Here is a 15,248-nt window from a genome sequence, read left to right on the forward strand (position 1 = left end):
CAGGGGCACAACAAAACTGCTTTAAGATGCAATTCCTGGAGCCAGAGAATCCTAGCACGTCTGCCTGAGAGCACACAAATCAAATTAATAAAACTTAAAAACAAGGTCTTGAATTTAAGGTCTTAATTTAACTGCAGAATACTAAAAACAAGTTCCAAGGTCTGCAGTGTATCTTCCAACCCACTCTGTTGTGTCTGTGTTGTTATCAAACAGTGGGATGACATCTTTGTCTCTTCATTGTATCTAGAAGATCATTAATAGTGTGATGTTTACCCCCCACCATAGTTTAGCATCAATTATTATCCTGGTCCAATGCAGAAATCGTGACCACAGATTACCAAATTTTGCTACCTGCCATCCACTTTTCAAGGGGACTCCACTCCCCCTTGTGATTGGTATTCTAGGTAGCTGACTACTCCCCAAAAGTCAATAGGATTTCTAATACTGAGGGCGGCTGCTTTTCAGGTGAAATTGGCCATCTACCTGAAATACCTACAAGCCATGGGATGGTGTTTGGTATTCTTCAACATCAGTGCCTACGTGACCAATTCTGTGGCTTATATTGGATCCAACCTCTGGCTCAGCGCTTGGACCAATGACTCTAAAACCTATAATGGCACTAACTATCCAGCCTCTCAGAGGGACCTGAGACTTGGCGTCTATGGAGCTCTGGGAATTGTACAAGGTACGTGTCATGGCTATGACAGCCATCTCTTACAGAATCTGCCTGGTCTATGTACTTTGTCTTGACTCAGAAAAAATTGCCATCATGTCCTTGGTACAAGTCTTCAGGGGTCCCTGTGCACAATCCTGACTAAACTGGCTCCACTTTTAGGTGTGTCTGTGCTCCTGGCAAATCTCTGCAGCACCTATGCTTCCACTCGCGCATCAAACATCCTTCACAGGCAACTGCTAAACAATATCCTTCAAGCACCCATGCGTTTTTTTGACACAACACCCACAGGCCGGATTGTGAACAGGTTTGCTGGTGTAAGTATATAAAGGGCTGTATGATGTTGTGTTTTTATGCTGAGGATCTTTCCACTGCTAACAGTGAAAGAATTCTCCTGTCTCCCTAGGCAACACTATGCAGTTATAGTTCTTTTGTCCACTTAGCATGCAGATATTTATTTGCGTACCTTGTGTGAGGTCCCAAGGATCTTGGAGATACAGAGATGAAAGGCTCTGGCCCTTTAAGAGCTCACGAGTGAGGGAGACAGCCAAGGAAATAAAGGCGTATGACAGGATACAATAAAACCAATGACAACATGTGTATATAGTGGTATTCTGGGAGTACAAAATAGTGACAGAACAAAGAGGTACTAGCTCAGCCTGGGTGACAAAGCAGGAAATGTCAGAAAACGTGAGACTTAAGTCATAAAAGGAACTTAGCCACGAGGAAATGGTAGGAGGAGGGAGGGTGGCAGTAGAAGTAAAATGAGGGCTATCCTGCAGAGGGAAAAACACACGAGAAAGCACAATCTCTGGCCACGATGCTGAATAAGAGAGAAAGCAGAATAACCCTTTGCTTGGTCTCTGTTCCGTTCCTGTTCTATCTTTGATACTTTAAGATAAGTAAATAAAGTCTGGAAAAGAGCCACCTATAATTTAAATAAAGTTCTAAAACGTTATTTCCATGTACTGCAGATCCTGGAACCCTTAGCATTCATTTATTCAACGCACTTATCGAGCACTTGATATGAGCCAAGGACAGTACAAGGTCCTGGAATGCTTAATAAATGATAAGATCATAGATGGCGATCTTCCAAGGGCCAAACCCAACTCCTGATTCTTAATGCATTTGAGATGGAAATTTTAGAAACAGAGGCTGAAACTAAGTAATTCTGAGTAATAGTCAACTGTCATCAGCACACTTTTAGTCTTCTTGTTTGTAGGAAAGGGAGCGCATTTTTCTAAATGTCTGAGCAGATTTGGACTCTTATCTTTTTGGCCTTGGAACAGATACAAAGGCCAGCCCACAGCTAGGTTCTGGGGACATCGTGGCTGCTTTAAAAGTGGGCAAGTTGATTGGTTTCCATTTATCACTTTCCTCTGGGACAAATACGGTGAGCATGGTGTTATTGGAGACAACTTTAGTGGGTTTTCTGCTCTTTAATAGAGCCCAAAAACATACTATTTTGTTAGGTTAAGTTAGGTTAGTTATGTTAGCTTTTTAGTTATTTTATTTTTAATGTTTGTTTATTTTTGAGGAGAGACAGAGACAGGGTGTGAGCAGGGGAGGGGAAGAGAGAGGGAGACACAGAATCCAAAGTAGGGTCCAGGCTCTGAGCTGTCGGCACAAAGCCTGATATGGGGCTAGAACCCATGAGCCATGAGATCATGACCCAAGCTGAAGTTGGACACTTAGCCAACTGAGCTGCCCAGGTACTCCTATTTTCTTTTATTTTAAAATAGGATCCATGCCCAAGGGAGGGCTTGAACTCACAACCCTGAGCATGAGTCCCATGCACTACTGACTGAACCAGCCAGGTGCCACAAAGAGCATGCAATTTTATTTAAAAACAATTTTTAACATTTATTTTTGAGAGAGAGAGAGAGCATGAGCAGGGAAGGGGCAGAGAGACAGGGAGAGATAAAACCTGAAGCAGGCTCCAGGCTCTGAGCTGTCAGCACAGAGCCCAATGTGGGGCTCAAACTGATGAACTGCAAGATCATGACCTGAGCCAAAGTTGGATGCTTAACTGACTGAGCCCCTCAGACACCCTGGGCATGCAATTTTAGATGGGGAGATTTCTCACAGGAATTTTCAAAGATTGCACACTTTTTTTCTGATGTTGTAAAATATATATATATTTACATGGAATATATGTATATACATATAAAACATGGAATGCTTGTTATGTGCCAGGTTAATTATATATAATTATATATAATTAATGAAAAATAATGCAGAGATCTTGAGATCTTACAGTTAGTTAGGCAACTGTCATACTTTGCTAACTGCTTTTGCATGAAAAGGAAACTGTCATTGACTATATGGTGAGTTTTGTGGGGGAAGGTGGCTCCCACCTTTAAAAGAGAATTTCAAGGAGAATTTGATTTAGAGTCCTCTGGAATAGATGGCTGAGCCGTTAAGAAGAGGTGAAGGGAGGGTATGGGAGAAGGAAAGATGGAGAATCTATGCCAGTAAAGGACAAAAGTAATCTACATAGAACCAATAGCTGGTAAGGATTTCTTTTTTTTCTACCAATCCTGGACAGGTAGTTATTTGTATTCTGATAGGACTTTGAGAAGGTAAATTAGACTCAGTCATTCAGGACTCCTGGGAAACTGTTTCCCTTACCCAGTTTGGGACACTCCAGAGATAATTTGAACTCACATTGATACCCACATATTCCTAATTCTAAAATCCATATAATCTAAGAAATATAGGTAAAGGAAGCCCAAAGTATAAGTCAGACTTCCTGTGTATACTAACCCATTATCCATCCATCCATTTATCCATCTGTTCATTTATTCAACATGACATGAAGGCAATATAGCAATAAGACCCATTTGTCACCTCTGGGTTACTTGGTTAGAGCACTGGCCAGGCGAGGGTCACATTAGACCTCCGTCTCCATCTCCCCATGAAGCTCTATGCTTAGCAGAGAAAACAGCCTCCCAGGTAGATGAGGATTCTGCAGTCAAGGATGGGTGACCAGGCTTGTTGACTGGAGGCTTCAAACAGATGGAATGCTTGTCATGTGCCAGGTTCTATTCTAGATACTGAATGGAATTAGGATGATGTAAAGTCAGATTAATTGAATTGGCTCAGTTATAGGAAGACTTACCTGTAAGGCTCTTTTAGCTTACAATGATTATGAATGGTTTAATAAATTTGTCAAATGAGAATTTCACTAAGAGTGAAAACTTTTACCAAGTCTGTTGAAAAAAACAAAGGGTGACTGCCATATCTGTTTGGAGGGATTTAGAATGATGAAGAAATTATAGAAGTAAGATTGGTTATTGGGATGAGAACAGTGTATTGCAAATGAACAGTGTATTGCAAATGAAATAATTAAAGGAATCACTGGGAAGCCAGAATCCAACAAATCCCCTGCTGGAATCAGGAAGATGGAAGATGGCCTAGTAATCCATTCACATTGCATTCTTCTAATTATGTGTTCCTAGGATATCTCCACGGTGGATGACACCCTCCCCGTGTCCCTGCGAAGCTGGATGCTGTGCTTCCTGGGAATCATCAGCACCCTTGTCATGATCTGCACCGCCACTCCCATCTTTGTCATTGTCATCATTCCCCTTGGCATCATTTATACTTCTGTGCAGGTAGGTTCAGAAAGACCTAGGTGTCCTTTCCTCTCTACTTACAAAAGCCCAGGCTCCCTCCTGAGAATCTTCTCTTTTGTTTAGTGCTAGTCATTCAGTCCTCTCTAGCATCTTTGTCATCTGTCCCATATTGACATACTGAGGAGCCCACAGGCCACTGTTTGGAGATGAAGTGTCAGCACCAACTGGCGTGTGGTTCACAGCAGATCTCACCTTAGCTGCTGCGCTCCCCTAACCCTCACTAAAAACTTATGTGGGGCAGATATGTTTGGACCTAAGACTACTTTGAGGTTGGCTCTGGAGAGTCTGGAATTCCCCATAATGGATAGGTCATTGGTTGCTTCTAGAAGAGTTGTGCTATGGCTGCTCCCTTGATTGGCTTAGGCTTATCTGCTGGGAGATAAGCTAGATCTCTATTCAGGGCAATTCTAGTTTCACATGGGTATCTATGGATGACTTAGACTCAATGCCAATATGTTCTTGAGGCAACAGATAGCTGGAAAGTCAAGTGGAGAAAGTGGAAGGGACTCCATGCCTCTATTAAAAACTGATGAGGGGAAGCAAGCTATGGAGAGAATTCTTTGGAATGAACTGTTCACCTTGGGAAAACCATTCTGAAAAATCTGCGGTCAGGTGCAGCCTTGTGGCTCATGATAAGGTGACAACCCCTAGTATCTGGCGTTAAGTTCCTCAGGTACATTGTTATCTCAAAAACAGCCTCTCAGCCATTAATGATAAGCCCAGAGTAAGAAGAAGGGTATTTGAGGAAACTTTTCGGTATCATGTTTTGAATTCAGACTCTCAAATGCCCAGCTCTTTCCTCGTCTCAGCAAATCCTCAGATTCTAGTAGCACCACAGAACTGCCTTCCACTAAATCTCCTCCTTCAGCCTGTGTCTCAAGGTCTGTCTGCACCTATAGTTCTAGTTTTTAGACCCTCAACATTCCACATATTTCCAAAACGACCTTCATACACCATTGAAGCAGTTTGGTCACTTACCTGACTGTTCAATTTTTATCTAATCCTGTTTCCTGCCCATCTCCATTTCCACACCTCCTTGGATCCCAGCTGTAATTTACAAAATCCCTTTGGAGATAGTTTTTGCAGCTACTACAAAAACTGTCGTTTGGACAATATATGCAGATTCTTTGGGAGAATATGCGTCAGGCTTACTAAATTTCTGAAGTGGTATAGTCTCCTCACTTTCATCCTCCTCTGTTCCCCCAGAAACATCTTTCTTCTGGGCTTCTCTCATCATTCCCCTAACCAAATGTGAGCCTAGAGTCTTCTGTCCTGTTCAGATATGGGCTGTGGCCATCAAGGTGAAGAATGCTGAGTCATGGCCACAGAAAAAGAGGTATTGCATATGCAATGTGATTGTGACTGACTCTTTACTTTTGGGGTCCAGATGTTTTATGTGGCTACTTCCCGCCAGCTGAAACGTCTGGACTCTGTCACCAGGTCCCCAATCTACTCTCACTTCAGTGAGACTGTGTCAGGTTTGTCTATCATCCGTGCCTTTGAGCATCAGCAGCGATTCCTAAAACATAATGAGGAGGGGATTGATACCAACCAGAAATGTGTCTACTCCTGGATTACCTCCAACAGGTGAGGCTGCCCCTGAGTATTTACCCAAATATATGCTTTTGAATTCTGTATGTTTGACCTTAGCTACGGGAGGGCAGGTGTCGCCAGTGATGTTTCACTGTGGCCAAACATGCCTGTTGCAGAAGTAGAAAAGAATATGAGGTTTGGAGTCAGAGACTGGGTCCTTGTGCCTCCTCTATTTGCCAAGTTGGGTAAAATGCCTTGACCTTTCTAAGGAAAATCTCATTTTTGGTTTGTTTTTATAGCAGTTAGAACACAACCTAGATCATAGGGCTATAGTGGACGTCCAGTGACATCTATGAGCATTTGGTATTCCAGCACCTAGAGCAGTGCTGGGTGAACTGGATATGCATCGTTGGCTTCCCTGAGAGTGGATGTGAGATTCTCCATAGGCAGTACACGCTTGCAGGGTGGCGAGAGAAGCCAAGATTGGAGGGAGGAGACTATGGAATGTTTAGGTAAAACCTGTGATGACAGAACTGGGAAGCTCATATCCTAGGAGGTAAATCCCTGAGTAGGGCGAGCATCCTTCATTTCTGCAGCATCATTAGACCCTGGCAAGAAGGGATATGTCCTTGGAGGCCTTTGTCAGGAAGTGACCATTCTTGAGTGGCCTCCACATTGTCTTGAACCATTAAGGGCAGGCTAATGGTGCTCAGTATTGTCTGAAACATGGAGAGGTCAGGACTCTGTGAAGAGACTTTATCTCTTAGATACTTTCCAAGGAGGACACTGGCATATAAGTCAATCCTATTTAGACCCCCAGTGTAAAATATGTATCATATTTGTTTGTACACATGCTAGAGTTATTTGTGCTAGCGTGAATTCATTTTATTTGGGAAAGTCAAATTTTATGACTGGTGTCTATCTATTACTCAGTTCGGTATGAAGTTCCAACACATCACTTTGTGATCCACTTGCACCTCCACCTCCAGCTTCTTTACTTTTTTAAAATCATGAAATCAGGGTACATGGAACCTTTGTGCACTGCTTACTTTCTTACCTTACAGACGGATTCTCTATGGCCCTGCCTAATCAAAATAAATCACTTAGAACATTTATTACAAATATAAATTCCTGGGGCTCCTGGGTGGCTCAGTCAGTTGAGCATCTGACTCTTGATTTCGACTCAGGTCATGATTTCATGGTTCGTGGCTCAGGGTCTGCTCTAAGAGAGCAGAGCCTGCTTGGGATTCTGTCCCTCTCTCTGCCATTCCCCAATGTACACACACACACACTCTCTCTCAAACATTAAAAAAAAAATTCTCTTTCCATCTCTTTCTCTAAACAAACAAAAAGAAAAATAATATGGATTCCTGGAGCGCCTGGTGGGCTCAGTCAGTGGAGCATGACTCTTGATCTTGGTGTCATGATTTTGAGCCCCACGTTGGGGGTAGAGTTTACTTAAAAATACGATATGGATTCCTGAAGTCTGCCCTAGGCTCTTTGAAACTGAATCTCTTGGTGGTTAGAGTCCAGGAATTTCTTTTAGCATGAATTTGTGTACTTTTAACTATTACCTCAGATGGTACTTACAATTTGGCAAGTATGGGAATCACAGGATTCCCTTAGGGTAGCAAACTCCTCTAGTACCTTTAAAATGCAATTTATTGGGGCGCCTAGGTGACTTAGTCGGTTAAGTGTCCGGCTTCAGCTCAGGTCATGATCTCACTGTTCATGGGTTCGAGCCTCACATTGGGAGAGCCTGGAGCCTGCTTCAGATTCTGTATCTCCCTCTCTCTCTGACCCTCCCCTGCTCATGCTGTCTCTGTCTCTCAAAAATAAATAAACATTTTTTTTAAATTTAAAAAATATAAGATGCAATTTATTTTTTAAAATCTAATTTAAAAGATTTTAGGAACACATGGTATAGTCAAATTGAGGCATCACATGAGAACACAGCCCTACCAACTAAATCCGTCTGAGAATGTTCCATGAACACCTAGGTTCCTGATTAGGGCAGGAAGGTGAAGGTCAGTAACACCTTTCTCTCTGGTTCTGTTGGTCTACAGGTGGCTTGCAATCCGTCTGGAGCTGGTTGGGAACCTGGTTGTCTTCTTTGCATCCCTGATGATAGTTATTTATAGAGCTACACTAAGTGGAGATACTGTTGGCTTTGTTCTGTCCAACGCACTTAATGTGAGTCTTAAGTTGAGAGTTTGGCTAAATTAATGCTCTTATTCTTAAATTGAGTCTAGAGTCTACCATGGAGTTTGTGCTCTTGATTTCTTTCTAGATCCAGAAGGGTGTAGGGAAGACTGAGATTCAACCCCTGGCTCACTCTCTTACTAATTGTGTAGCCTATAGACATGCCCCTGACCCTTTCTAAGCAGGTACCAGTGTCATCTGGAAAAAGACAAAAACTTTGTTGTCCTTGAAAGTTAGGAAAAGCAGTTTAATATGAAGCAATCTAATAGTTCCCCATCTCTTTGTTGGATTCTAGTCAAAAGAGAATGAGTTTCTTTTCCATAAGGTAGTAGTAGCCAGAAAGCCTTTTGACTATCTTTTCCTATGTTTTTCTTAAGTCATAGAATAGTTAATTCTAATAAAGAGAACACAGAGTTCAATCAAAAGATGTGCATCCCCATACATGTTAGACATTATTTCCTAGTGCCCAAGACTATGTCTGGCACCGTGATAAATATTCACGAAATGATACATTTGACAAGTCATCTGGCCATCCTTCATGGTATCTTTTGTAACTAACAGGTGGGAGGTTTACACAGCTACCAGCTGGCTCTGTGTGGTGCTGTTCATTAGGAATTAGTACGGCCCACGGCGATCATGGCAGAGCACCCAAAAGGGCTCTGTTGCTCATCAGAGTTGCTGGACTGACCTTATGGTTTGACTAACTGAGTTCGTTTCTGAGCCTGGGATGATTTTCTGTAGATTACACAAACCCTGAACTGGCTAGTGAGGATGACGTCAGAAATAGAGACCAACATTGTGGCTGTTGAACGAATAAATGAATACATCAAAGTGGAAAATGAGGTAAGGAGAGATTAGAAGAACCTAGGGACAAGCCAAAAAAAAAAAAGTTTCCTTCAAGAGTATCTTTACCCTGTCCAGAGAGTTCACATGGAGTCATAAAGTTTCTCCTAAAATTCAACCCAATTTCTTGAAACAGAATAGGAAATGGTTTGGGGTGGAGGGAGAAGTGTCAGGTCTTGGAATGCACCAAGTTAAATGGTGTCCTCATTCTGTAGCTCCACAGAGCAACCTTGAGGGATGGGGTTCTTTAATTGGAAGCTTCTGGGAGTTGCAGTCCAGTCAATGCAGATGCCCACAGGTGGCTGGGATACCTTTCTGCTCTGTGCCAGGAGTCCTATGGGTACTATTCAGTGAACTGCCACCAGGTAAAGCACTTCCCTTCTTCTCTTTGCCAGGCACCCTGGGTGACTGATAAGAGACCTCCCCCAGGTTGGCCCAGCAAAGGAGAGATCCAGTTTAACAACTACGAAGTACGGTACCGGCCTGAACTGGATCTCATACTGAAAGGGATCACTTGTGACATTAGGGGTATGGAGAAGGTAGGTGGAGCTGAAGAAAGGCCTGAGTGTGCATCCTTGTGATCAGAACACAGTTGGACACAGAGGGGGAGAGCAGCCGGACTCTGCTTTCATCACTGGGGTGGAGGGATAGGGACAAGGCACTTCTGCCCGAGGGGGTATAAGGACACAGTACCACTCCCCCCCTCCCCGCCCCCCAGGGCATGATGTCAACAAGGGATCAAACAGACTTACTGGGGCTGTAAGAGTTTTCTGCTGCACCCACCCCGCCTGGGGAAGGAACTGGTGAGAACAGCAGTGTGGAGGTGGTCTCTGCAGAGATAATGACTTAGTTCTCTGGTCTGAAAAGTCCTGCGCCTTCTCTCTGAGGACTTGGGGTCTGATGCAAAAATGTAAAAGAAAAAAAAATTCTAGGTAAGAATGCTGAGGTCCAGCCAATGAGATTCTCAACTGATGTTAGGCCTGACCCTTCCCTTTTCCTCACTTGTAAACAAAGATTTTTTTAAAACCTTACACTGTCTAGTCATAATTACAACAACAGCTGTCGATGTGTACATTTCCAATAGTCGCTATAGTTCTGAGCACAACAGTTTAGCAGGGAGAATGAGAAGGCATCTTTTTCTGACATCTGAGCCTTTTTTCACCACTAAAAATCAAAATCAGTTAACATCTTAGAGATGAAGTAGCCAATCACTGCCCAGAATGTCCCAGGCTAAAATATTTTTTCCCCAAAGGAGTACGCAGCAAACTGATGTACAAAGGAACTGTCTTTACAGATTGGTGTGGTCGGCAGGACAGGCGCTGGGAAGTCATCCTTGACAAATGGCCTCTTCAGAATCCTAGAGGCTGCAGGCGGTCAGATCATCATTGACGGGGTAGATATTGCTTCCATTGGGCTCCACGACCTCCGAGAGAAACTGACCATCATCCCCCAGGTGAGCTCTAGAACTTACTCTGTACATGCATCAGGGGACAGCTTTTTCTGCAGGAAACATATGCATCTTATTCTTGATATATATTCAGTTAGAAGTTTCATTTCTGCATTCTGCCCAGGATACCCTGTGACACATGCTCTCCAGAACTGATAAAAATAACTTTTGCATTTTGTGGTTAATATGCTTATGTGACTGCCAGCACCTAACCACTAGGTGGCAGCAACACAACAGTCAAATTGAGCAGATGATTATTTAGCATTTCTATAGCTCATCCTAGGTTCGCAGGGCCTTTGCAATCAACATTAACAGTTTTGCTGCTGAAGCTTGAAACCATTAAGCTTTATACTCCCCATTTGACATGGTTAAAAGACTGGGGAGGGAATTTGCTGCAGGTTTTTGCCAGCAAGTGGAACACTTAGCCTTTTTTTTTTTCTTTTTTCTGATGTACTTTTTTGGCTTCCTCTCTGGACCCTGCCAAATAAAGACCCAGGTATCGCCCCCCTCCCCCCACCAGCCGAGACGCCTCCAAGGGAGTCCTTATTAGAACCATTCCTCCTCTGCTCTTCTAGCCAAGTTCCCAAGGGTGGGTTTGGTTTGTCTGGTGTTCGCTCAGTTTGAATCTTTTCTCCAGCTTAGTAAATTCTTCTGTGCTGTCCCTTCCTCTGACCACCCCTGACCCCGCCACCTCCATACCAGGAGTTCTCCTGGAAATCCATAAATGAATCTTAAAATGAAAAACAAAACTAAAAACTCCTCTTAAGCCTCTGGCGCCCCCCACTCCCCTAGTCTTCAGTGAGGAAACTTTGCAAAAGCTTGACCACTAACCAGCCTTGCGCCTCAGGCCACTCCTAGTTGCTTTCTCCTGGCCATAAAACCCAAAAAACTGCTAGATCCCTTTTTTTTTTTTTTTTTTTTTTTTTTTTGTCATTGCCTTCAATAGCCCCCCTCATCCCTTGACTTGCAGGATCCCATCCTGTTCTCTGGAAGCCTGAGGATGAATCTAGACCCTTTTAACAACTACTCAGATGAGGAGATCTGGATGGCCCTGGAGCTGGCTCACCTCAAATCCTTTGTGGCTGGCCTGGAACTTGGATTGTCCCACCAGGTGACAGAGGCTGGTGACAACCTTAGGTAATGTTTCATAACCCATTCCCCCCACAGGCACTGGGAGGACGTGAAGGGGACCTGCTCCTTTGTTCCTTGGGCTAAGTAATCCGTGGTATCACAGGATTGCCTTTGGAATGGCAGGCAGGCGTGGACCATTAGCAGATGAAGCCCAGAACCAAAGGGAGGACCAGCAGCTCTGGCTTCCCTTGGAAACTTGTTACAAATGCACATTCTGACTCTAGCCCTACTTACTAATCAGAATCCACATTTTAGCAAGATTTCAAGGAATCTGTGTGTACATTACAGCTTGAGACGCAGAGCCTAAGAGTATTGATTCCTAACTAGGCTACATGCTAGAATCACTTGGGAACCTTTTTTAAAATCCCAATGCCCAGGCTGCACCCCAGACCAGTTGAGTCAGGGGCCCAGGTGACTTTAGTGTATAGCCCCAGGGAATACTGTAAGCTTTGGTACAGAATGCCATCATGTTTGTTAATCATCAGCAACAGATCTAGGAACTAGCAGGACTTAAGTAGGTTGTCAGGCCTGTGGAAAAGACCCTTCAGTCCACAAATATGCATTGATTGTATACAAGGTAATGTCATACAGTGTACGTAGACATGAGGCACCATGCAGGTCCCTCTGGCAAGATGTGACACGGGCCTTGACACTTCTGGTTTGTGAGAACAAAGAATCCTACCATCTTCCTCTCTCCTTGCTGGGAGATACCTACCCAGCATCGCCAGGTCCTTGATTTCAGACCTGGGTTGAAACTTCCGTTTTTCCGGTGAGTGATGGGAGAGACAGCAGCTGAACACCAGACTGGCGCCTCAGTAACAGCCTATTACAGTGAAGCCCAACTGAGCCAGGCAGGAGTTTGGTACAACTTAAGTACAGTTTTGCAGTGTCTCTGTTCTTACATTACAGAAAAAAATGGGAAGTTCATCTTGGGTGACTTCTCATTTCCTGCAGAAATTCTCTTAAAGAGAATCACCGAACTTTAGCCGCCCTCTGTTTAATATGTTCCCTAATGGCCACAGCAGGAAACAGCAATTAGTGAATTCTCGAGTATTTCCTCCACATCATTTCCCAAAGCTTCTTTATGTAAGTAAGAGGTCCAGCCTTCATTACTGGCTTTTAGCAAATTAAAGTGATTTGCATTTTACTAGCATATTCGAATTCCACATACATTGCATCTCACACCAAGACATCACATTCATTAGAGAGCTATGTCTCTAATCAAGGCAGAAGGCCTTGAACAAATAATTAGCCTTGAGACTAGAATTACACATTAAAATAATGAATGGGTTTGCTAAGGCCACTAAGAAAAGCCACTGGGGCTTTCCGATGCAGGGTCACCCTATATTCATGGTGTCAGGTCAAATATTGCTACAGTGAACTCGGTGGCATCCTGTCTTATTCTGGAATCGCTGTGGAGGTGCCGGGCTATCACTGTAGTGATGCACAGAGCTGCTCTTGGGCTAGGCCTTTCCAAACTCCTTAAACAGGGCGCTTATTAAAAATACAGGTTTCGGGGTGGCTCAGTCGGCTAAGCCTCCGACTTCGGCTCAGGTCAGATCTCACCTTTGTGGGTTCGAGCCCCGCATCAGGCTCTGTGCTAACCGCTGGCTCAGAGCCTGGAGCCTGGTTCTGGTTCTGTGTCTCCTTCTCTCTCTGTGCCTCCCACTCTCATGCTCTGTCTCTCTCTGTATCAAAAATAAATAAAACATTAAAAAAAAATACAGGTTTCTAGGCTCCTCCCTATTCTGCTTGAGAAGATGGGGACCCAGAAACAAGAATTTAAAAATTAAGTACCTGTGGTAGGTCTTCTAATGGAGAAAGTTTGGAAAACGTGGTCTTTGCCTCTTCTGTTAGGTGTTCATTCTGGAGGAATTCAGGGTTCTGAAAGCCTGATCTGGAACACGAAAAGTGCACATGCATGTGCACACACACCTGTTCCACGTTACACCTTGGTCCTGAGGGGCTAATGCCTGGTTTGTTCCATTGGCCACAGCATAGGGCAGAGGCAGCTGTTGTGCCTGGCCAGGGCCCTGCTTCGGAAATCCAAGATTCTGATCATGGATGAGGCCACAGCTGCCGTGGATATAGAGACTGATCACCTCATCCAGATGACCATCCAAAAGGAGTTCTCCCACTGCACGACTATCACCATTGCTCACAGGCTCCACACCATCATGGACAGTGACAGGTGAGTGTGGGTGACAGAGCTGGACAGACCCTTGAAAAACAGTAAACGCATTAGCCATAAGATATCTTTCAGCCAAAGATTCCGAGAGAGAGTTCAAGTAATGGGTCCAAAATATCTACAGCAAGCTAATGAAAGCCAACAGGGTTAAGGGAATGATCTTGAGGGTATAATGGGCAATAGTTAATTAACCGAGTGTGGGAGGTGGAGGCCTAAGCCCTGAGAGGCAGACCTTAACCACAGATTTTCTCAACTCAGCTGTGTCTCAGCAGCGGCCTCCATACAACAACTAGAAGTTTTCTGCTTCTTCCCACTCTGACATCTTACATTATGGACATGACCCCCATTTTTATTCTTTCCAAACAGATTAGTCTCCCTCCAACAATGTAGAACTTCAAAAAACTTATGTAAATGGATTTATCCTGTATATATTCTTCCACTTGATTCTTCAGCATTATCTCTGGAATCCACCCAGGGTAACGCAGACAGCCAGGGCTCGCTCATTCTCACTGCTTTGTCGCCCTTTATGAATGAATATACCAAGACTTAGTACTGGTTGTTCTTATAAATGCCAAGATTTGAGATGCTGCTAAGACCTTTCTGTCTCCATTGTTTCAGGATAATGGTCCTAGACGATGGGAAGATTGTAGAGTTTGGCACCCCTGACGAACTGCTGCAAAACTGTGGCCCGTTTTATTTGATGGCCAAAGAAGCTGGCATTGAAAATCTGAACAGCACATCATTCTGACAGTAGGTGCCATGGACTGGAGGAGGATGGATTATTCCATATTTTTTATGAAAGCTATCCCACAGAAGTATGTGAAATGTATCTTTTAAAGAAAAGCTCCGGCAGACCCCCATTTTGTGAACCCACTTTGAATATCTCTCCTTTCCCAGAGAGAACTACTATCCTGAATTTTGTGATAATAATATCCTCTTTTCATTTTAGTTTTACTAGTTGGTATGTATCCTTAAACAAGGTATACTTCTTAATTTATATAAATGGTCTCACTCATACTTGATGTATTCTTTCACTTTTGTTCAGTTTTATTTTTGAGATTCATGCATGTTGATGCACATAGTGAGGCTGGTTCTTTCTTGCTGCTCTGTAGTATGGCAGTGTGTGAATGACACCGTGTATCCATTAAACATTTTTTTTAATGTTTCATTTATTTTTGAGAGGGAGACACAGAATCTGAAGCAGGTTCCAAGCTGTCAGCACAGAGCCCGATGCAGGGCTCGAATTCACAAACTGTGAGATCATGACCTGAGCCGAAGTTGGATGCTGAACTGACTGAGCCACCCAGGTGCCCCAACAGCGTATCCACTTCAATGCTGGTCAGTAGGGTTATTCCTAGAGTTCCCTACCCCCTTATTATGAACAATACTTTTAGGAGTAATATACCAGAATGTTCCTATGAGTTTCTTTAGGATACAATGTAGGTATGGGGGCTATGCATACACTAGGTAATGTCAATTTAAAACTTTTTGTCAATCTGAGTATGAATTATTGGTATCTCCTTGGGTACTAGTAAGGTTTCAATATGAGGTTTGTTTGTTCTTATTAATGATGTTTCATTTCATTGTATGCCT

At 43.5% G+C, this 15,248-nt stretch overlaps 1 protein-coding gene across 1 annotated transcript in view; it reads left to right on the forward strand.

The window, feature by feature from the left end:
• The window catches only part of ABCC2 (ATP binding cassette subfamily C member 2), a 69,844-nt gene extending 55,028 nt beyond the window's left edge, over positions 1 to 14,816 (forward strand). Inside the window, exons 23-33 of the mRNA XM_029920244.1 lie at positions 466 to 685; positions 836 to 990; positions 4,135 to 4,290; positions 5,699 to 5,898; positions 7,911 to 8,037; positions 8,788 to 8,889; positions 9,285 to 9,428; positions 10,184 to 10,342; positions 11,307 to 11,473; positions 13,464 to 13,658; positions 14,274 to 14,816. Of these exons, the coding sequence (XP_029776104.1) occupies positions 466 to 685; positions 836 to 990; positions 4,135 to 4,290; positions 5,699 to 5,898; positions 7,911 to 8,037; positions 8,788 to 8,889; positions 9,285 to 9,428; positions 10,184 to 10,342; positions 11,307 to 11,473; positions 13,464 to 13,658; positions 14,274 to 14,403 (1,755 nt within the window). The 3' untranslated portion in view covers positions 14,404 to 14,816. The remainder of the gene's footprint in view (positions 1 to 465; positions 686 to 835; positions 991 to 4,134; positions 4,291 to 5,698; positions 5,899 to 7,910; positions 8,038 to 8,787; positions 8,890 to 9,284; positions 9,429 to 10,183; positions 10,343 to 11,306; positions 11,474 to 13,463; positions 13,659 to 14,273) is intronic.
• The last annotated feature ends 432 nt before the right edge of the window (positions 14,817 to 15,248 follow it).

This window comes from Suricata suricatta, chromosome 2 (assembly GCF_006229205.1).
Source record: "Suricata suricatta isolate VVHF042 chromosome 2, meerkat_22Aug2017_6uvM2_HiC, whole genome shotgun sequence".
NCBI lineage: Eukaryota > Metazoa > Chordata > Mammalia > Carnivora > Herpestidae > Suricata > Suricata suricatta.